The 22,837-nt window shown below is 46.5% G+C and overlaps 1 protein-coding gene across 1 annotated transcript; it reads left to right on the forward strand.

Annotated features, from left to right (window-relative positions):
- The first annotated feature begins 1,266 nt into the window (after positions 1-1,266).
- Positions 1,267-16,507, forward strand: LOC136129568 (zinc finger protein 345-like). The gene is given in 4 exon segments (XM_065885925.1): positions 1,267-2,308; positions 15,868-16,196; positions 16,198-16,412; positions 16,414-16,507. Coding segments are annotated over 4 exon segments (1,680 nt in total).
- Positions 16,508-22,837: the final 6,330 nt, after the last annotated feature.

The raw sequence follows: 22,837 nt of genomic DNA on the forward strand, positions 1-22,837 counted from the left end.
ACCGTTTTTGCCCCAGTCAGACTTGCTATAAAGCACATCTCCTTAAAGATTACAGAATACTCTAAAGCATTTGGAGTTTCTTGCCTTGACAGGGCCTTGAGATCCACTGTTGTGGACAGCATCTCCCAGCCCTCTGGACGCTGTGTGGCATGAGAGCTGCTTACCCAGCTCTCTTTGCTGTAATTCAGAGATCTCCTTCCTCTACCTCAGCTCCCTCTGCTTTCCCTTTTTTTTTTTTGGCTGCTCTGTGTGGCTTGCAGGATCTTAGTTCCCCAACCAGGGATTGAACCCAGGCCCACAGCAGTGAAAGCACTGAGTCCTAACTACTGAACCACCAGGGAATTCCCTCCCTCTACTTTTCTTAATTCCTTTCTATTCCAGCAATTTCTCCACCCCATTCCCATTTTTCTTCTTCCATTCGTCTCCATTAATAGTTTCTGCTGTCTGCACTGGTTTTGTTGTCTTAATGGCATTGCTTTCCTTCTCCACCTCCAGTATTTTTTTTTTTTTTTTTTTTTTTCTGTACGTGGGCCTCTCACTGTTGTAGCCTCTCCCATTGTGGAGCACAGGCTCCAGACGCACAGGCTCAGCGGCCATGGCTCACGGGCCTAGCCACTCCGCGGCATGTGGGATCTTCCCGGACCGGGACACGAACCCGTGTCCCCTGCATCGGCAGGCGGACTCTCAACCACTGCACCACCAGGGAAGCCCCACCTCCAGTGTTTTTAACTGTTCCTTCAGGGCACCATCAGGAGGCTATGTCTCCCTCCAAAAAGTATATATGTCCTGGGAAAGCTAGTACTGCTTAATCCCTTTCTCCTTCTAGCATAAATAAGTGACTGTTATGTTTTCTTTTTTCTTTTCCTTTTTTTTTTCTTTGATACCTTTATCTTTATGTAATGCCCTTCTTTGTTTTTTTGTCACAGTCTTTGTTTTAAACTATATTCTCTCTGGTATGAGTATTGCTACTCCAGCTGGTATGAGTATTGCTACTCCAGCTTTCTTTTTGTTTCCACTTGCATGGAATATCTTTTTCCGTCCCTTCACTTTATCTGTGTGTGTGTGTGTATTTATTTATTTTAATTTTTACTTTATATTGGAGTATAGTTGATTAACAGTGTTGTGTTAGTTTCAAGTGTACAGCAATGTGATTCAATTATATTATGTTTTCTTTTTATCATGCTAGGTTGTAAAACCAAGACTGAGAATGGAAGGCAAACTCCAGAGCTGAGCATTTCTAAAGGACCAGAGTCACACAAACCGATAATGGAGGTACTGCTGGTGGATGTTCCCCAGCACCCTCACTTTGAGAACAGCTTAGAGAAGCTGAAACTGTATGACACGGGGAAGAAAACAAACTCAAAGAATGGCGATTTCACAGATTTGCCAGTCCAGGATCATACATCTTCCACTGTTGAAAGAGAAGAGATAGCCAGACAACTGGAAGGAAGATGTGGTGTCCACACACATCTCATTGCAAAGCAGGGCCTCCGTAGAGAACAGGTATTTTATAAATGTGGTGAGTGTGGCAGATATTTCAACCAACGTTCAGACCTTCACCAGCATCAGAGAATTCACACGAATGAGAAGCCCTACAAATGCAAAGAATGTGGGAAAGCCTTCAGATATAGCTCAAAACTGTCACGGCACCAGAAAATCCACACTGGGGAGAAACCGTACCCGTGCCAGGAATGTGGACAAGCCTTCAGTCAAAGCTCCCACCTCCTTCAGCATCAGAAACTCCATGGGGGAGAGAAACCCTATGAATGTAGGGACTGTGGGAAAACCTTCAGCTACAACTCAAAACTTATCCGGCATCATCGAATCCACACTGGGGAGAAACCCTTTAAATGTAAGGAATGTGGGAAGGCCTTTCAGTGTAGCTATGACTGCGTCATCCATGAGCGAATCCACACTGGGGAGAAGCCATACGAATGTAAGGAGTGTGGGAAAAGCTTCAGCTTGAATTCAGTCCTGATTCAGCATCAGAGAATCCACACTGGGGAGAAACCTTACAAATGTAAAGAGTGCGGCAAGGCTTTCCGCCGGAGTTCGGTATTTCTCCAACACCAGAGGTTCCACACTGGGGAAAAACTCTATAAGTGTCATGAATGTTGGAAAACTTTCAGTTGTAGCTCACGCTTTATAATACATCAGAGAATCCACACCGGGGAGAAACCTTATGAATGCCAGGAGTGTGGGAAGGCGTTCAATCAGAAAATCACCCTGGTTCAGCACCAGCGAGTTCACACTGGGGAGAAACCTTACGAGTGTAAGGTGTGCGGGAAATCTTTCAAATGGAGCGCAAGTTTCATTCAGCATCAGAAACTGCATACTAGGAAGAAACCTGCCCAAGTTACAGAGCGGTCCCTGGTTAAGCCCCACTGCCCCACTTCAGTGCTCTCCCCTCCGCCTCCCCAACATGCGAGCCCTGCCCCAGCCATGCCAGGGTCTCCCCCGTCTTCTCCACGTGCAGTGCTGCTTCCTCCCTCTGTGCCTCTCTTCATGCTGCTCCCCTCATCTGAAATGGCCAAGTCTTCACCTGTCCAAATCATGCATTTCTTTCAGGATCTTGCTTCTCCTGGGAAGTCATCCCCTCATAGCCTGAACCCTTTATCTCATTCCCCCTGAGCTCCCTCATGTTCTCAACTCCATTTTCCCTAGGGTAGCAGACTTTCCTCTGGTCTCCTGGTCATGTCTTTAATGATACTCTTCTGGTCTTCCATAAGTAAATCGTTATTGTTTTCCCAGCTCCATTTAAGTTTCATGCTTAAGGACCGTGTTTGATTACCCTCTTCTATCCCCCGGGTAGCAAACGGTAGTATATATATATATTTTTTTGGTGGGGGGCATGCCTCACAGTTTGCAGGATCTCAGTTCCCTGACCAGGGATTGAACCTAGGCCACAGCAGTGAAAGCCGGGAATCCTAACCCCTAGCCCACCAGGGAACTCCCTGTAGTATTTGCTCTTTATCATGCCCAGTTTTGACCTACCATCAGTCTGCTCCTGCCTTCTGGGGCTACTAGAGTTGGAAGAGTTGGCAGAACATTTTGGGCTTTAGGGGGATGTCATTACAATGAGATGAGCCATAGTAATTCAACAAGTAGGGAAAACGCAGAGTCTGTGGGAGGAAGTAATCAGAAAAAGTATCCAATGATTACCTTCAGTATTTAAGGAGCACCATTTGGTGGGGCCAGTAGCAAATTTCATTGTGGGGAATCTGAGCCTTGGATTATCTATTACCTTGATAATGACCATTATGAGGATCTTGTGTAACTAAGCTATAGTGCAAGGAAATAATCAGTGACAAGAATATGATTGAAAGGGGATGTGCTTTTTCTGTTTGGGTTTCTCTGCTGTTCCCATCCATATCATTGTTTACTTTTAGTGCCCACTCAACTATGTAGGTACAAAAAGTGACTTGGGCTTGTGCAATTGAGGGCAGGTGCCTGGGTGTATATCTAAATTATACATGGGGTGATGCTGTTGGCATCACTCTGGGGAACACCAGAGGGAAGGAGAAGAGAAACCCAACAGTGACTTGCTGTAGCTCCTGCCTTAGAAGAGAGCTCATTCCTGATCAGTTACCATACGTGCCTCAGCCTGTTATCACACCTACTCCATGTCCCCTATCATTCATTTGTGAGGGGTGGTGCTTTTGAATTAATTTCCTAATGAACGACTTTGGTAACACCAAAAAGAAGAGTTTAAAGGACGCTAATCTTACCAGATGTTATGATCTCACTGGCTTGGCCACACTGTCCATCCAGTGGTTAGAGGCCCTGCCCTTTCTCAGAATCACTGCTTCAGGACAGTGTAGTGACGTGGAAGGGTACTTTAAATAATTACATGGGGATAAGTACTAAGGAAAGGATACATACATTGTCATTATAACACCATAAAATTGTCTCTAAGGGAGGGCAAAGAAAGATGGTTTTGGTTTTGGTTTTGGTCAGGCTTATTGAGATATACTTTATAGACAGTAAAATTCACCCTTTTAAAGTATACAGTTTGGTGAGTTTTGACAACTGAATACATTTGTGTAACCAAGATACAGAAAAGTTCTATTACCCCAAAAAGCTCCCTCAGCACAGGGAGAAAGTTAAAAGGTTGGCAGGATGTTAAGGATATTTTCTTTATTTTCATTCCTTGATAAAGTTTGTGCAATACATAGAATTCAGGGGACTAAAAGGCAGAAACCAAACTTACTTACCCAGCTGTGGTCAGAGCTTCCAGAATATGCAAAGATGCCTCATCCAGAATCATTGTTAAGAAAAGCAATCAAAATATAGGAAAATGACAATAACTGTGGTTTCTTTATCATACATATTTCTGACACATGCACACATATATATGTGTGTATATGTGTGTGTGTCAAAAACATAATATATATGTAATATGTGTGTATATGTATGTATGTGTATATATATGTGTGTAACTATGTAAATTTTGTCCTATTTATTTTCCTAAAACACCATTAAACAGGAAGGGGCTCCTGGGAGGATTATAGCAAGGAAGGGCACCTGGGAGGATTATAGCAAGGAAGGGTGGGGGTGAGAGACTCTAAACTAGCCAGACTTCAGAAAAGGGGAACTTCTAAATATAGTTTGGAAGGGAGCAGATTATACCATGAGAAGAAAGCAAGGAGTGAGGGAAAAGTAAACAGATCTGCTCTGGGCTGAAAGTGGCTTTTGAGTGCTCACAACAAAGAGATTTATGGGTTTCTGACTTTGGTGACTTTTATTTTCTCATTTATTTCTTCCTTTATTCATTAATTCAACAGGCATTTAGAGCTTTTTCCTGTTGTTAATTGAATGTTATCACACAGCCTCCACAGCACCTACTAGGTGCTGAAAGGTGAGCGACATGCTGTCCTTTCTGATGCAGGGACCAGCATTGCCAGGTGTCTGGCACTTAATTAGACACTCAGGAGTTTTTTTGAAAAGGGCCATAATGTAGCTCACAGAAAGGACACATGTAAAAATAAACTCACACATAACTTAGTGTTCTGGGGCTTCCCTGGTGGTGTAGTGGTTAAGAATCCGTCTGCCAATGCAGGGGACACAGGTTCGAGCCCTGGTCCGGGAAGATCCCACATGCCGCAGAGCAACTAAGCCCGTGCACCACAACTACTGAGGCTGCATGCCTAAAGCCCATGCTCCACAACAAGAGAAGTCACCACACTGAGAAACACGCACAGCGCAACGAAGAGTAGACCTCACCGCAACTAGAGAAAGCCCATGCACAGCAATGAAGACCCAATGCAGCCAAAAGTAAATTAAATAAATTAAAAAAAAATAACTTAGTATTCTTTCAGGAGTTTCTATTTTCTCTGAAAGTGAAATAACATTATAACCAGCTGACTGCCCCACGCCCCCCAATTTGCATGAGGACTGCCTGCTTCCCTCTGGAAAGGTATGTGGGTGTCATTTTACCTGAGTTAATTCAGTTTTGAGACTTTTACCTTTACCAGTGACTTGGCTTAGTACGTTATGTAGGACTCTGTTTCAGAATAGCAGACACCTACTTGAATTAACTAAAATATACTTAATTTATTATAAGGACTCCTGTGTGCATCCTGACATCCAAGGGCAAGATTGCAGCCAGGAGGTCCGGGGGCTGGAAACCCAAGCAATCAGAACCACAGGCGGCACAGTCGGGCTGAGTGTCAGCAGGCTCCTCGCTTCCCATCTCCTCTCCCCTCTTGGAATTCCTATTTTCTTCATCCCCAGGCACAAGGCAGAAGTTGCCACAGGTCCCACAGTTTACAACTCCACTCCAGGGACCAGCCCGAATTGAGACTCTCCCAGACTTAATTCCAAATTCCTAGGAGAGTCTGAATTGCCCAGTTTCGGTGTTCACTTCTGGCCTACTCTCCTCTGGTGGGGGGTTGGGGGGGTGGTTCATACAGTGTAACGAGGCTGCTGGGGCCCCACCCTGTGGTAAGGGGGCAAATATCCAAAAGGTATCTGTTGCTGACTTCGATTACAATCTTTTCCCTCATTTCTATTGCTCTATGTCTCCTGGCAACGAAGATAACTTAAGGATATTTTTTTCCCTACAGCCTGGAATCTTTGGGCAATTTATCTTTTTTTTTTTTTTTTTTTTGCGGTACGCGGTCCTCTCACTGCTGTAGCCTCTCCCGTTGCGGAGCACAGGCTCCGGACGCGCAGGCTCAGCGGCCACGGCTCACGGGCCCAGCCGCTCCGCAGCATGTGGGATCTTCCCAGACCGGGGCACGAACCCGTGTCCCCTGCATCGGCAGGCGGACTCTCAACCACTGGGCCACCAGGGAAGCCCTGGGCAATTTATCTTTGATAGTCTTCCATTGGATGTGTTGATCATCCTCCATTAACGTTTCCTGGCTCACAGTAAGCTCGGTCTGTGCATTGAGACTTTCGTTTGTTGTTGGCTTGTGACTGGCTGGTTTGGGGGTGGATTTGCTGGTGGGGTTATGTGAAGTGATAACCCTTCTGATTTCCTCTGTGCTCTGTGTTTGGGGTAGACAGGTACTTCTGGCCATGGGTTGAGTGAGGGTGATTCTTGGGCCTTTTCCTTTGGGGTGTATGTGTGTAGTTGACCCAGCAGTGGCAAGGTTGGCTCCCTGGTTATAGCTCTCCATCTAGTTCACTTCTGGTTATAGTTCTCCCACTTTTCCTTCTCTGTTCACAGTCACTCCAAAGTGGAAGCTGGGTTGTTGATCAGAAAAACAATATGGCTGCGTGATTTCTCCCTTAATCTAGCTACCACTGCCACACCTCCTGAAGGAATAAGCCTCCAGCAGGGTATTCCCTGCATCTCCCTTAACTGCCCCGCCCCCGCCCCTGCCCTCATCCCGCCAAGCTGAGACTTCTAAGCAGCATCTTCAGGGAGATCGCATTCTGTGCACTCCCTGTACCCTACACATAACAGAGATTAGGCAAGCTGTGAGGCAAACTTCTGTCTGCTCCTACGGTTCAGTTTAAATTGTAATGCGCTCCGCTGACAGTCCTCAGCATTTATAGTGTGAAATCGAGCTAATTCTCTAGTTTCTAGCCTAATCCGGGAAAGTTAGCACTTAGTATGTGAAATTTTGCCTTGTTAACAAGTTAGAAGGAACAGCGATTGAGCCAACTTCAGACTGTTAGGTTAATCTTTACCAGTCCACCCTTGGACTGTGTCCCAGGAATAGGGAGGGATTAAGAAGAGATACAAACATTTGTTTCCATATATGATGTCACATCCTGAAGGCCAAGAATCCCCGCTTTTCGATCACAGTTGCACCAGCCCTGCTGCGGCCCCATCTGCAGCCAGCCGCTGAGATCTAGGCAGGCAGGTTTGCCACAAGGCCGTCGCTGCCGCCACTGGTCATCTCCAACTTGCGGAGATAGGGCCCGGCGAAGCGGGAGGGTCACGTAAGCGCCCTGGACCGGCACCACCGAGAGGAAACCTCCGGGCTTCCTAGAGCGGACGGTGGGCTCCCACCGTCCTTCCGCCTCGGCGCTGGCTGGGGGAGCCCGCTCTCCGGCGGGAGAGTGGACAGTTGTGCTAACCGTCCGCCGGGGTGATCCCGGCCTCGGAGGCGAGGTGGCTCGGCGCATTCGTTGTCTTGGCTGGCTTGAGAGCCGTGACCTGGAAGAGCCTGGCCGAAGAGGCCCGCGCCCCTGCCCGCGGTGGCGTGTTCGTTCGTCTTCCTCCGAAGGGCGTTCTGTGCCCGCCTTCTTCGTTGGCGGCTGGAGATGGCGTCGCCTGCTTCCAGCCGCTCCGAGCGGGCGTGCGCCCAGCATCACCCACCGGTCCACTTGAGCATCTCTTTTTCCTGTTTTGACCCGCTGCCAAGCCTCCACCAGCATTTTGTGCTGTAGCCCCTCTCGGTCCAGGTGCCCCCTTTCTCTCCAGAGGAGAGCTCTCTTGGTCATCGTGTCAAAGTGTCCAGGGTGAACTGATCTCAGCTTCGACTTGTACAGAGGTGACCCGGTCTTTGAAAGGGAGAATGAGAGAGTAGAGAGGGGGCAAGTGGAGACTCAGTAAAGCAGGGAAGTCAAGTGAAACCCGTCTGGGTTTGCTAACTGGCGCTCATGGAAGTTAGGCTCCTACCCCCTCCCACAGAGACTGGGAGACAGAGGCCCTATCTTCAGGAGTTGGGTGGAACAAGCACTATATTCTTTAGACAACCTTGAATTTTCTCAAGCAGACTCTCTAAGAGGGAGTAGGGTCATCCTAGGGATGTGGCCTTGAACTGTTAGAGATGATGTTAACGTCTTGTTCATGTCTTCATAGGCCAGGGTTTGAAGGCCTAGCGGAGAAGGGGCTCAGGGGAGCCTGCCAAGAGTCTGGTCAAGGACAGAATCTTTGTCACTGGTCGGGGTCACAGGACATATTCAGTAAAAATTTTCTGTTCCAACCCAAGCAGTCACTGAGGCCAGGATTCTCCTCTAGCCGAGACTCAGTTCTGGATAATGTAGTGTTGTGGCATATTTTGAGAAGCCTTGTGGCTTGCCAGCAAGTGGATGGAGCAGTTATAGCTCTGTGGGTGAGGGGAGGGGCCGGGCTGCCATGGAGTGGTAGGGCAGTCATTGTCCTAAGAGTTAAGGGAGCCCAGGGATGGTGGTGAGAGATGTGAAGGGGAGTAATGCACGTACGGGCTGCGAGAGAGGGGCAGTTTCCCTTGGAGCTCTTTTCTCCTTAGATCTGAGACTCTTCCTCTTCCCAAATCAGAGAGCAGTGCAGGAAGCCAGGGGATGGCAGCCATGCTTCAGACAGCGTGGTCCCAGGTGAGCCGGCTTCCTGACAGCTTTTCTTAGATCAGCTCTCAGAGAAGTCTATGCCAGACTCGGGCCTGACTTGGGTTCCCCTTTGCCAGGCAGCTGTGGATGTGTGTCTGTGCGGGTGAGGGTGTGTTTGGGGAAAAGTGGTTTGAGGTGAGATGAGATTATCCCCAGTGGGAGATAGCTTTGTCTACAGAGAGGACATGATTTTCAGAAGATCCATTTAATTGCATGAGTTGGAAGCACTCCAGTAAAATTTTCTGGGAGCTACAAATCCAGATCAGTTTCTACAGATGAAGTCTACCAAGAGGCAGGTCTCCTGTGCCAGTAGTTTGCAACTGTCCTTGGAGGCCATGGAACTTAGAAGAATTTGGAAGACACCCTGGGGATGCTAGATGAGTAGAGCATGAATCTAGGAGGGGCAGGAGGAGGACTGCAAAACCAATGACATTAGGCAGTTCCGACAATTATTGGGGAAATAAAGGAGGACTGAGTAGTTCATCAGAGGCTGTGGGGTGTGGAGCCAGAGAATTCCGTGTCATGTTTCCATGGTGTTTAAAATGCTTCCCAGCTCCCAGGAGAAACTGCACGGGTATTGGTTAATGGGCTTTTCTAGCTGTGTGGCCTCGGATTACTTCTAAACCTCTTTGGCTTCAGTTTCCTCAGTTGTAAAATGAGGAACGTAACAGTACCAATCTCAGAAGTGAAAATGAAAAGCGATGATGCTTATAAAGCCTTAGCACAGTTTCTAGCACCTATTAAGCTCCCATAAATCTTAGCTATTATATAAAGACCATTTAAGTGACTAGTGCAAGGAAGTTTAATTAATGAATATGAATTGATTGCAACAAAGTAATACATTTGTTTAATGTATTTTAAAAATATTAGTTCTTCCTTTTGGATTGCGGTTACTGTCTAGATGATTCTATTTGGTTTCAATATCTATATGTGTAGTTACAAAAGAGAGCTGGGCTGGAGCAATGTGCAGCAGATGCCTCAGTGCAGGAGACTGGTTACACGGTGCGTGAAAGGCCCCCATCATTGGGCATTTGAGACAGCAGAGGAAAGTCTCTGGATACTGTAGCACCTGTGGTCACAGAAGAGAAGCCATTCCTGTTACTGTGCAGGCCCTCTGTCATGTAGTTGAACTAATTGAAGATGCCTTTGTAATTAAAACCTTTCTGGGTAGAAGCACTGAATTTCTCCAGGTTGGGCCTGGAACACACATCCGGGTATATGGTGGGAAAGGGCTCTAAGGCTAAATGTTAATAGCTGTTTCCCTACACTGTGTCACACACTGGAGCCCAAGCAGCACTTGTATCTCTATAAACAACACAAACTTGTAAGCACTTATTACGTGCCAGGCACTACTGTAAACACTTTGTCAATCCATGAATTCATTTAATTATTATCCTTCAACAGCCCTTTGTGGTTGGTACCACCATCATACCCATTTAACAATGAAACAGGCAAGGCAACTTGCTGCTGGTCCCACAGCTAGTAAGTGGTACAGCGGCCAGGTTTTTGGACCAGGTGCTCTATGCTCTCAACCCATACACATCTGGTGGTTGAAGTGATGGGCTCCACTCTTCCAATTTCCAATCCTCCCACATTGGTGTAGCCACAGAACCCAGGCCTCTTGGGCACATGTGGATCAATGGTCCCCTCAGTACCTGGAAGGGCAACCAGAAGTAGTGAACGCCAGAGAACCCTGGGTAATTCCCAGGATTGAAACCATTCTGTGGCTTGAGCCAGCCGGCCTACATTCCCCGGAGGAGCTACCGAATGGGGGCGCTGCGGGACCCGAGCCTCCGGCCAGCAGCTCTGTCCTTTGCCATCTCCCGAAGTAGGGACTGGACGGCTGCGGCTGCGATAGGGAGCCACAGAGATGGGAAACTTCCCGGGTTCCTAGAGAGGAGGGGAGACGGTTACCGCACTTACCACTGAACCTGTTGGAAGCTTTCCCAGAGGCTGGCTGCAGTCCCATGCTTTCTCTTCGCTTGCACTGTGCGGGGTTAGTGGCTTCCTGGGATGCGGGTGCCGGTGTCCGGGTAACAGATTCGCTTTCCCCGGGTGTAGTACCGGGTTCTCCAAACCCTTTGCCTTTGTGGTGAGGGGGTAGCGGAATGGAAAGGGGCCGAGGCGGACAGAAGGTATTTGCAGGGTGCGAGGCAGCATCACTCTTACCCGTGCCTCTGTATTTTCCTTTCAGTGTCACATCTCAGGACCTGGAGGGCAGTGTGCGAAGCAGAGACGCCTGCCATGCTCCAGATCACCTGGCGCCCAGTGAGTGAGCATCCTTTCAGCCTCTGTGGCTCCCCTTCCCTGCCCTCTCACCCTTTTGATGTCAAGAGAGCAGGTGTCAGCTCTGCATCCAGATCCAGGTCCAGGCCTGTGGCTTCCGTTGTGCATCTGTCATTGTCGGGTGTGTTTGGGGAAGGGGAGGAGTTAAGGGGAGTGGAGAAATGAGAATTCCCAAACTAAGACATAATCAAGATGGAAAAAATAAGTGAGTGTGGGGAATTGATTGGGATAGATTTGGCAGTTTGGGCTGAAAAATGGAAATGCACTAAAAAGTGGAAATCTGCATCACAGCATACAAGGAAGACCCTTTTCACTTCTGTCCACAAGATTGAAAAAGTCTTTGCTTGGATAAAGCAATTCTAGTAGTGTTTTTGTAGAATCCCAGGGCTCACCTCTCTGCTTCCCATCTCTCAGGAATTGGTGTCCTTCATTGCCTCATACCCAGTATCTTGAAAACCATTGTTTTATGTAACTTGTCTTATTTTGGTTCAGGCAGGAGGATAAATCTGTTCCCTTTGACAACATCTAGATAAGAAGTGCAAGTTTTTCCTCAGCATTTAAAAAACATGACTCCTTTTACTTTGCCATCTCGACTCCCAAGTCTTCATGTGTGTGTTGTTTTCCTTCTCTGAAAGCCTTTAGGATCTTTTTTTAAGTCTCTTTTTCTGAGGCTTCTCAGTGATGTGCTTTTGTGTAGGTATTTTTCATTCATTCCCTATATACTCTGGGGGTCCTCTCTCCTCCCTGGTGCTTTGAAACAGAATGTGTTACCAAGTTATAAATCAACTATACTTCAATCAGAAAACAAACAAAAAAAAAAACCCAAAACAAAAAACAAACTTCCTTTTAAATAAATAAAAACTCAAAGAAAAAAGAATATTTTACCAAGTTACAAAAAAGCAGTTCACACTTTAAAAATATCCAGAGCTCATCCTTTGTTCTATGGTGTGAATCAGGCTCTTTTTTGTTTGCTTCCTCCTGCACCAGCAGTTAAGATTCAGCTTTCCCTTCTCTTCTGTGTCAGTTACCATTTATCCTTTCTCTGCCTTTCAAAATTCTGTTAATACCTCTAGTCTGATTTGACTCTTCTCCTGTTGGGCCTTTGTGTTCCAGTGACCTTAGTGGGATTAGGGAGGGAGTAGAGATCAGTACAAAAGTTCTGTGGGCTGTGTTTATACAGATTTCCCCTGTGCATGTTCACACAAAACCCACGTAGGGGAGAGGAGCCAGAGGGACCCATAGGCACACGGGGCAGGACACAGCAGAGTCGATACAGAGATCAGCCTGTGAAGGAAGGGCTGTTCGCTGGGGATGACCACAAGGGATGCAGTGAGTCTAGGGTTCCCCTATTGATGAGGGCAATGCTGGCTGAGGGCTGGCCCCTGCGGAGAGGGGTGTAGGGGGCTTGAGCACTGGACAGCTGTCCTCGGCAATAACACCAGCCCCTGTGAGTCTCTCCCTTTACTTAGGCTCCTCTGCCCTCACACAGGGCTGGAGCAAGAACCTCTTGTTTCAGGAGCCAGTGACCTTTGAGGATGTGACTGTGTACTTCACCCAGAATGAATGGGTCATCCTGGATCCTGTGCAGAGGGCCTTGTACAGGGAGGTGATGCTGGAGAATTATGCACATGTGGCTTCCCTGGGTGAGATATCTTTTCTCCCTGCTCTCTGCCTCTGCCCTTTGAGCATCCTGCCTTCTTTCTTCCTTTGACTTTGTGGGGTCTCTAATAACCCTTGTGGGCAGTTGCTCTGGAGGCTGAGCTCCCCAGAGGCTACTGGGTTGGGAGAGCCCTGGGTTCCCAGGTTTTGAAATCACTATCCTCTAACCCTGGGAGGGACTCTGCCCCATGCATGGAGGGAAATGAAGAGCTGTCAGGAGCTCACCAGAGCCTTTGCCTCCGTCTTCAAGTTCTCTGAATATTTGGGACTTGAGTAGAGGATTATTCCAAGACTCTGCCCTGCTTTGTGGGAACTTTCTGTCCTCTAAGATGCACAGGCTGACTTCACTTTGTTTCTCCCCACCTGGCTCACTGGACAAAAAGAGGGCTGAGAGGTGACCTTGCTTCATAATTCCCTCTACCTTTGTTTTCCTGTGTCTTTCTCCCTGGGCAGTTTTTTCGTTCACCAGACCTGTTCTGGTTTCTCAGCTGGAGTGAGGGGAACTGCCATGGGGCCTTGATCCCTGGGAACCCGTGGGCAGGGAGGCCCTCAGAGGAGTCTGTCCAGGTGAGTATGAGACCCTACCTTTTTTGCTTAGCCTGCTTTCTTGTTTTCACATTTCAATATGCACAGTGTTTCTTCTCTTGTGAGACTGTTTTCATTCCTCTGGAATCGTTACATGTGATGTTCTGCATTTATAGTGGTTGCCTCCCTCAAGTGAGGAAGGGCCCTTCTCTCCCAAGAAGGGTGTGGCTGCAAGATTTCTTTGCGTGCTCACATTTGCCTCTCCACCTCACCACCTGCCAAGGGACACTGTCTGAGCAGCTCTTATCATCCCTGTCATGTAGAAACATTTTATTTTTCCATCAGTTTGTTTTTGCAAAGATCAGGATGTCAGCCACCTTATGAGGAAAATAGACTTCTGGGGGCCTGCCTGGCAATCTACGTATGCATAGGGTACATTATTTGTATGGGAAATTGAAGTATGTGTTCCCAAACACTAACTTAACAAATATTAAAAATTTATTTTTATAATGGAAATTTTCACACATATGCAGACACCAGCCAAATGCACCCAGTGTACCCCTCACCTCAACAGTCCACCTATATCCTGCCGTTCTTGTTTCATCTTCCCTCCATGGACACTTAAAAATATATGGGTACCTCCCTGGTGATCCAGTGGGTAAGACTCCACACTCCCAATGCAGGGGGCCTCGGTTAGACCCCTGGTCAGGGAACTAGATCCCACATGCATGCCGCAATTAAGAGTCCGCATGCCGCAACTAAGAAGTCTGCATGACGCAATGAAGATCCCCCGTGCCGCAACTAAGACCCAGTGCTGCCTAAATAAATAAATATTAAAAAATATATATATATATATGTATTTTTTAATAGATGAACTTTTGAAGCAAAACTTGTAAATGAAAGGTGAATGGCTTCCTCATTTTGAGAGGTATTGATATGAGAATTAGAAATAACAACATAGTATATATATATATGTATATATATATATATATATTTTTTTTTTTTTGCCTTTGTTATTCTGCTTCACCCATTCCCTGCCTGTTAAAATTTCCTGTGCTCTTCAGACTCTTTACAGAGAATGTCCATTAATAATGCACATTGCAGGACTTCCCTCGTGGTCCAGTGGCTAAGACTCCGTGCTCCCAATGCAGGGGGCCTGGGTTTGATCCCTGCTCAGGGAACTAGATCCCACATGCCACAACTAAGAGTTTGCATGCCACAACTAAACATCCCGCATGCTGCAACTAAAAGATCTCGCACGCCGCAACCAAGATCCCACGTGCCACAACTAAGACCCGGTGCTGCCAAATAAATAAATATTAAAAAAAAATAATGCACATCGCTCCCCACCGCCTCCCCGCTCCAGCCTTGTGTGCTTTTCTGGATATGACCCCAAGACTTCAGGTTGTCTGGGTTAAAAAATATTTTCTAAACAGTTTGCTTGTAAACACATGAGGTTTTTCTCTGGCCCAGTGCTGATGATTATATTAGTTTTTCTTTTTTAGTTAGTTTAGGATTTCACATTCCATATTGTTGTGTTAGACTGTATGTGCATCCTGTATAGAGTTTTAGGAAAAAGGACAACCATCGTTACGTGGTTGCCTCTAGGACTGATGTCCATTCTTGGAAGGGTTCTTCACATGTCCAGTGTTCTTTTCTTTTAGAGGAAAGCCTGCACGTCTTCCCCTTCCTTCTGGATGCTGTGGTGTTTGCCCTGCGTGGTCCCTTCAGCCACTGCATAGGAGCCTGCTGCTTTACTAGAGCCAACTTGATGACAGAGGTTGGGTCTCTCTCAAAGATTATGACATGGATAACATTTAAAAAAATAAGCAGCTCTTAAGGAATTTCAGCCCGTGGGACCTTTTGTGGGACTTGAGCTGCTCGACTGCCCCTTCTTCTCCACTCTCAGCCGTCTCTCACCTCGGGCTCTCCATTCATCACTTCTTTACATCTGCACTGATCCATCCGATCCACTTGGGAGACAGCAATTGGTCCTTCTGCCCTAGTGAACAGACTCTGCTGTTTTCCAGTCTTCACGCTCTTTACAGGAATGCTCCTGGCCTTGCTGGCCTCCCTGGCCTCTTTCACAGAGTTCCACTTTTGGGGTTCTGCTGCGTGGTGGTCTTTGATCATTTGGTGTACATATTGGAAAATATCCCCTTACTCAGGGCAAATCAGAACCACTTGAACCTATTCCCTCTTTAGCATAAGTATTTTCTTTTTGTGATATTGGGGGCTGACACTTGTATTTTCTTTTTATGATATCAGGCGGGGAGACCAGAACTGACAAGGAAGAATCAACGCCAAAAGAACACATTTCTAAAGAAGCAGAGTCCCACGGACTGACATTAGGAGGGCTGCCAGGGAATGTTCCCCAGCACTTTGGCTTCAGGAGCCACCTAGAACAGCACAGCCACGGGATGGTTAAGAGGACAAAGTCAAAGAGGAGAGATTTCACAGATGGGTCAACCAGGTATCAGGAGGCCTGTGCTGTGGAGAGCGGGGAGAAGTGTGAGAAACTGGGAAAATACATTAGTGTTAGCACACAACTCACTACAAATCAGACAATTTCTAGCGGTCAGCTATCTTATAAGTGTGGAAAATGTGACAGATGCTTCATTCGGATGGCAGACTTCCACAGACATCAGAGATGTCACACTGGTGAAAAGTCTTTTGAATGCAAAGAATGCGGAAAATACTTCAGCTATAATTCCTTACTTATCCGGCATCAGGTAATCCACACTGGGAAGAAACCATTTAAATGCAAAGAATGTGGGAAAGGTCTCAGTTCGGACATGGCCTTGATTCAGCATCAGAGAATCCACACTGGAGCAAAGCCTTATGAGTGTCGGGAGTGCGGCAAGGCCTTCAGCTGCAGCCCCGTCTTCCTCCAGCACCAGAGGTTCCACACTGGAGAGAAGCTCCATGAGTGCGACGAATGTTGGAAAACTTCCAGCTGTTAGCTCAAGTTTCATCCTCCATCAGCGAATGCACACTGGGGAGAAACCCTGTGAATGTAAAGAGTGTGGGAAATGATTAAGCTCCAACACAGCCCTGACTCAGCATCAGCGGATCCACACTGGGGAGAAACCTTTTGAATGTAAGGAGTGTGGGAAGGCGTTCAATCAGAAAATCACCCTGGTTCAGCATGAGCGTGGCCACACTGGTGAGAAACCTTGAGTGTAAGGTGTGTGGGAAAACCTTTAGCTGGTGTGGAAGGTTCATCCTGCATCAGAAACTCCACGTGCAGGAGACATGTGTCCAAGAGTAGCACTCTCCACAGCTAGGCTCACAGTGCCTCTTGTTTCTCCCCATCTTCACGCTTTTGATCAGTGTCATCACTGCATTTTCTGAACTGTGCTAATTCTGTTTATTTATTTATGGCTGCATGGGGTCTTAATTGCAGCATGCAGGATCTTTCGTTGTGTCGCACCAGCTTCTCTCTAGTTGTGGCGTGGGCTCCAGAGTGTGCGGGCCCATTAGCTGTAGCTCGCAGGCTTAGTTGCCCTGTGGCATGTGGGATCTTTGTTCCCTGACCAGGGATCGAACCCACTTCCCCTGCGTTGGAAGGTGGATTCCTAACCACTGGACCACCAGGGAAGTCCCTAACTGTGCTAATTCTTAAACATCAGCTGCTTCTCTCTGTATAACTGCAACGCGTGCTTCTCTGGCCTGTCCCACTAAGTCTGAATTAATTCAGACTCTCAGCTTCCATCATGAAACTTTCCTCAGGTTCTCTTAACCCTTGTTTCCCCAAGATGAACTCTCTTTACAGTTAGAAAAGACAAGAAACAAACCCCCAAACTTAAAAACATCAAAGGAAGGTTTCCAGATTGAAAGGATACACCAAGTGCCCAGCAAGATGGATTGGGGGGAAACCTACATCAAAGACCATCACTGTGAATGATCAAAGCACCAGGTTTAAAGGGAAGATGTTAAAACGTTTCTAGAGAGGGAAAACAAAAGATCAGGAGTAAGAATAGCACTGGATTTCTCAACAGCAACCTTGACAGTTAGATGACAATGGTGTATGCCTCTGACATTCTAAGGGAAATGATTTCTGCCAGAATTTTATACCCTCAAGTGTGGGTATAGAATAAAGACATTTCAGACCTTGTACCTCTTAAAATTTTATCTCCCCTGCATCCTTTCTCAGATGTGCAACCCTAAACAAGGGTTAAGAAAAGGCAAGCTATGTGGACCCTCTATTAAAATCTGTATATTGGAAGTCTCTTAAACACAAAAACAGAGGGGCCCTATCTGTGTGGAGCCATCTGCATCTTGGAAGGACAGTCCTAATAGGGTGCAGACTTCCAGAGACCTACCTTGGGTACAGTGCCCACCCTCACTACTTCTGACTCTGCAGTGACTCTTTGCTACTCAGTTGCAGTCTATGCCTTTGCAAAAATGGGGTGTTTGTACCCTTTGAATGAGATGCAAGGCCCTATTTGTCTTAAATTTGTCCATCTCATTACTGTTCCAAGTGACCTCCCATCAGCAAACATTCCCTTGCAATTTCATCTGGTTAATTTTTATGATCTGGAAGAAGCCACCATTATTTTCTGTTACTTGCGGTTGCAAGAGAAGTAAATATGTTCTGTCGTAGCATCCACTCGTGCAGACAGCTTGACTTTGCCCACTGCAGGAAGCAGAGGGTAGTGGTTAATCATTCGGAGCCAGGCCAACTTTGGTATGAACCCAGGTGTGTGACCGTCTACCTCACAGGATTGTGCTGAGGATTAAGTGCATTAATACACATAGAAGTAGTTAGAACAGTGACTGGAGCATAATAAACTAAAGTGTTATTATCATAATGTCGTTGGTAAGTTTTGACTTATGTATATACCAGTGAAACAATCACCACAATCAAGATAATAAACATAGCCATTACACCCGAAACTTCTCTTATGCCCCTTTGTAATCCCTCCCTCTTGGCTCTCCCCAAGCAAACACTGATCTGCTTTCTGTCACTGTGGGGGTTTTTTGTTCTTGTTTTTTGTTTTGTCTGTGCCTTGCGGCTTGTGGGATCTTAGTTCCACGACCAGGGATTGAACTTGGGCCCTTGGCAGTGAAAGCATGGAGTCCTAACCACCAGACATCCAGGGAATTCCTTCTGTCACTTTGGATTAGCTTTCCTTTTCTAGGATTTTATACAAATGTTAACACCTTGTATGTATTCTTTTTGGTCTGGTGTCTTTCTCAGCATAATTTTTTTTTTTTCCAAATCCTAACCACTAGACCTTAAGGGAACTCCACTCAGTATAATTATTTTGAGATTCATCCATGTTGCATAATATCAGTGGTTCATTCCTTTCTATTGCTGAGTAGAATTCTACTATTGATATACCACCATCTATTTGTCCGTTCACCTCTTGATGGGCGTTTGGGTTATTTCCAGTTTTTGGCTATTACAAATAAAGCTGCTGTGAACATTTGTGTTCAAGTCTTTGTAAGGATGTACACTTTTATTTCTCTTAGGTAAACACCAGAAGTGGAACGGCTGAGTCATAAGGTATGTGTATATTTAACTTTTTAAGTATCTTCAGATTGTTTTACCAAGAAGTTGTGCCACTTTACCTTCCTACCAGCATTGTGTGAGGGTTCCATTTCTAATACATCTTTGCCTACACTTGAGATTGTTAGCATTTTTAATTTTAGCTATTATAATAAGTGTGTAATGCTATCTCATTAAGGTTTTAATTTGCTTTCCCTAATGACTATTGATGTTGAGCATGTTTTCATGTGCTTATTTGCCTTCCATTTTGTCTTCTTTGGTAAAGTCTCTGTTTATATGTTTTGCCTATGTTTTTACTGGCTTTTCTTTTTATTGATCTTTGAGAGGTTTTTATATATTATAGATACAGGTCCTTTTTCATATATGTGATTTCCAAATATTTTCTTCCAGCCTGTGGTCTGTCTTTTCATTCTCTTAACAATATCTTTTGAAGAGCAGAAGCTTTTGATATTGATGAGGTCTAATTTATCAGTTTGTTCCTTTATGGATTGTGCTTTTAGTGGCATTTTAAAGAAATCTTTGCCTTGCCCAATTTTACAAAGGCTTTTTCCTATTTTTCCTTCTAGGAGTTTTATAGTTTTAGATTTTACATTTAGTTCTGTCATCTATTTTCAATTAAACTTTGTATAGGGCATGAGGTATGGATCCAAGTTCCTTCCTCCCTCTCTCTCACACTCCCTTCCTTTCCAAATGGGTAACTTGTTGTAGCACCATTGTCCATATATGTGTGGGTCTAGTTCTAGATTCTGTTTTGTTCCTGTTTGTTGATCTGTTTGTCCATCTTGTTGCCATTAACACACTGCATTAATTACTATAGTTTTTCTAAGTATCAAAGTCATATGTTGTTAGTCCTCCTACTTTGTTTTCTGTTGTTTTGGCATTTCCAGGTCCTTTACATTTCCATATGAATGTTAGAATCAATTTGTCAATTTCTACAAAATATGTCCTGGGATTTTGATTGAGATTGTATTGAATCTGTACATCAATTTTGGTATAATTGACATCTTAATTATATAGACTCTTGATTTGTGAACATGGTAAATCTCTCCATTTATTTAGATTTTTATTAATTTCAGCAATATCTTGTAATTTTTACTGTATAGTAGGTAACTCCTGGGATAGAGTCATATATACAGATATCTAGGGTCATTCTGTCTTCTAGCAGTGGGAGGCCAATTTCCCCTTTTAGCTCTGAAGTACTTGGTGAGTAGGAACCATATATATGGAACTGTGTTCAGTAGACCTATCAGTGGTCAAAGAAAAAGTCTGTTCATGTTGGCAACCACACTGGCAAGAAGTGGTCACTAAAGTAAGGCTATTGTTGACCCATTGATTTTCAGAAGCATCGTCATGGTAGTGAGGCATTTGCTAATTAGCTGTTGTCCAGTGGGTAGGACTATCATTGATTGGCTAGCTTTCAAGGGCATTTGTCACTGATTGGCTCATGTTCTGAAGATTGGGGCTGCCATTGATTTGATAACTCTCAGAAGCATAGTTGCAGGGGTCACCAAAGTGAGACTGTCACTGTCATTGGCTGTCTTAAGGGCAATTACTCGTTCGTGGCTTGGAACTTTGGTCAAAGAACAGTCTTCGTTTCTTGAATCTGAAAAACAGTCCTTTTAATGTTTCACTTCTCAGCCGCCGCTCCCCCACCCCCACTTCCTTGCCTCAGACAAACCTGCCGGAGAGACTGTAAGGGATTATCCAGATCTTCATTTGTGGAGGTATGATTGTTTTTTTCAGCCAGTGTTGAAATTTAAGTAACTTGCCAGTTAACTAGGCGGAATAGCTGTCAACTACAGAATTTTTGTACCCTATTGAAAAAAGCTAAACACAGGGCATTTAGGGCATCCTGCCAAAGTCAATACAGGACAAAATCATTTAATATAGGACTTGTATATACAGGATGCCTGGCAACCTTAGTCACTGTTATTTTGGTTGTTAAATGAATCTGCCCTAAAAGGTCCCACACACGCCTAGGTCCTAGGAAGGGAGAGGACCTTAAAAAGGTAGATGGGAGCTTCCCTGGTGGCGCAGTGGTTGAGAGTCCGCCTGCCGATGCAGGGGACACGGGTTCATGCCCCGGTGCGGGAAGATCCCACATGCCGCGGAGCGGCTAGGCCCGTGAGCCATGGCCGCTGAGCCTACGCGTCCGGAGCCTGTGCTCCGCAACGGGAGAGACCACAACAGTGAGAGGCCCGCGTACCGAAAAGAAAAAAAAAAAAAAAAAAAAGGTAGATGGAACCATGGTTCTCCTAACGGCTGCCCAGCCTAGAAGCCAAGCGGAATGCCTGGCGTGGGCCTCTAGGAGATGACACAACAGAAGCCATTTTCCCCACACCCGCACAGCTCAGGCTCCAGGTGACCCAGGGAATAAAGGCGGCCGACAGCTGATGGGGCAGTCGGTTAACTGGGGCCCCACCTAGGTCTAGAGGCCGAGAGCTGAGTAGAGCAAGGTGGCATCAGCGCCCTCACAGCCCGCCCTCAGTCGGCTCAAAGGTTGAAGCACAGGGGCGGAGGCACCCGCCGCTAACACAGCGGCGCGGCGCCCGCAAACGACGTCACGGACAAGAGCCCGCCCTTATTCCCGCCCCCTCAGGTCACGTGAGGCCGCGCCGCGGGGACCACCGAGATGGGCCGCTTCCGGACGGCCTAGAGGGGCATTCGACGCCCGTGCTCGGTTCCGTATCGGCTTTCGGAGACTCACCTTTTGGGGTTCTGAGGGGAACAGGCTTGGTTCAGGCGAGTTCTTCCTGCTAGTCTCGTCCGGCGCCAGCTTCCTCGCTTTCCTTAGCGATTCGTCAGCACCCCGCCCCTGAACTCGCCTCTCTGACCCGGTGCTCGGGTGTCTGGGCCTCGCAGAAGCCGCCGAGGTGGCTGCGGGGCCTCCTAGAGCCCTGGTCCAGTCCCTTGCCCACCGAGGCGTGATCCTCTTTTTTGTCTTAAAGAAGTTGGCCCAACTGCTTCCCGTGCCCGGTACCGAAGTTTCTGATATTTGGGGTCTCCTGCTTCCTTGGGTGGAGAACCCGTTGGAGTCTCCTGTCATCATCACCCACTGGAACACTTAAGTATTTTAGCTCAATCCAGATCCAGCTACCCCTGCCTCCCTTCTCCAAAGGCACCCTTTTTGGGGTCAATGTCATGGTCCCTGTAAGCGCTTTTTTAGGTTTTTGTTTGTTCAGACCCAGCACTGTAGGGACGGGATTTGTCTTGGATCACTAGGTCCGCTCAATGTGAATGGGCCCCAGAACGCTCTTGGGCAGAGCAGGCAGGTGGTGGATTGTCCCGAGGACCAGGCAGTGCAATTTATGAGGGTTTGGGGCGATCAGCCAGAGCAGGGCTGATAGAGCCTCCTGCCAGTGCTCGAAAGGAAAAGACGGAAGACTGTAGGCGGTTGTGGGTGACGTAGCACAGGGACTCTTGCACTCATGGCTCTTCTTCTTTTAGCTTTTAAGGTTCTTGCTCTTCCAAACCCAGAAGACAGTGCACGGAGCCAGGGAACATCAGCCATGCTCCAAACCACTTGGCCTCAGGTGAGCTGAGCTTTTTTTCAGTCTTTTAAAAATCACATTAGCTATCAGGTAATCAGGAAAGGACCAAGAAGGCCTAACTTGGCCAGGCTTTGGTTTCCCTCTTGAGTCCATCCCAAGGGCTATGGTTGTAAATACGTGGTGGAGGAAATAAGAGTCTCGTGTGTACAGAGTGATGAGTTTGGATGAATAGATTTAAGTGGAAAAAGGGGGACCCAAGCCAAGAAATTTCCCCTGAATGTGGAAATCCAGATCATGTTCTACAAATAAAAGTTGCCAGCACAGATACAGGAAACAGCCTTGCCAAAGGGGAAATGAGTTGGGGGTGGGGGATAAATTAGGAATGTGGGATTTAAAAAAAAAATGTTGCCTACCGAGATCAGAGAAATTCTTTTTTTTAAAAAAATTAATAAATAATTTATTTTTGGCTGCGTTGGGTCATCGTTGCTGTGTGCGGGCTTTCTTTAGGCGCGTCGAGTGGGGGATACTCTTCGTTGTGGTGCGCGGGCTTCTCATTGCGGTGGCTTCTCTTGTTGCGAAGGGTGGGCTCTAAGTG

This window comes from Phocoena phocoena, chromosome 10 (assembly GCF_963924675.1).
Source record: "Phocoena phocoena chromosome 10, mPhoPho1.1, whole genome shotgun sequence".
Lineage (NCBI taxonomy): Eukaryota > Metazoa > Chordata > Mammalia > Artiodactyla > Phocoenidae > Phocoena > Phocoena phocoena.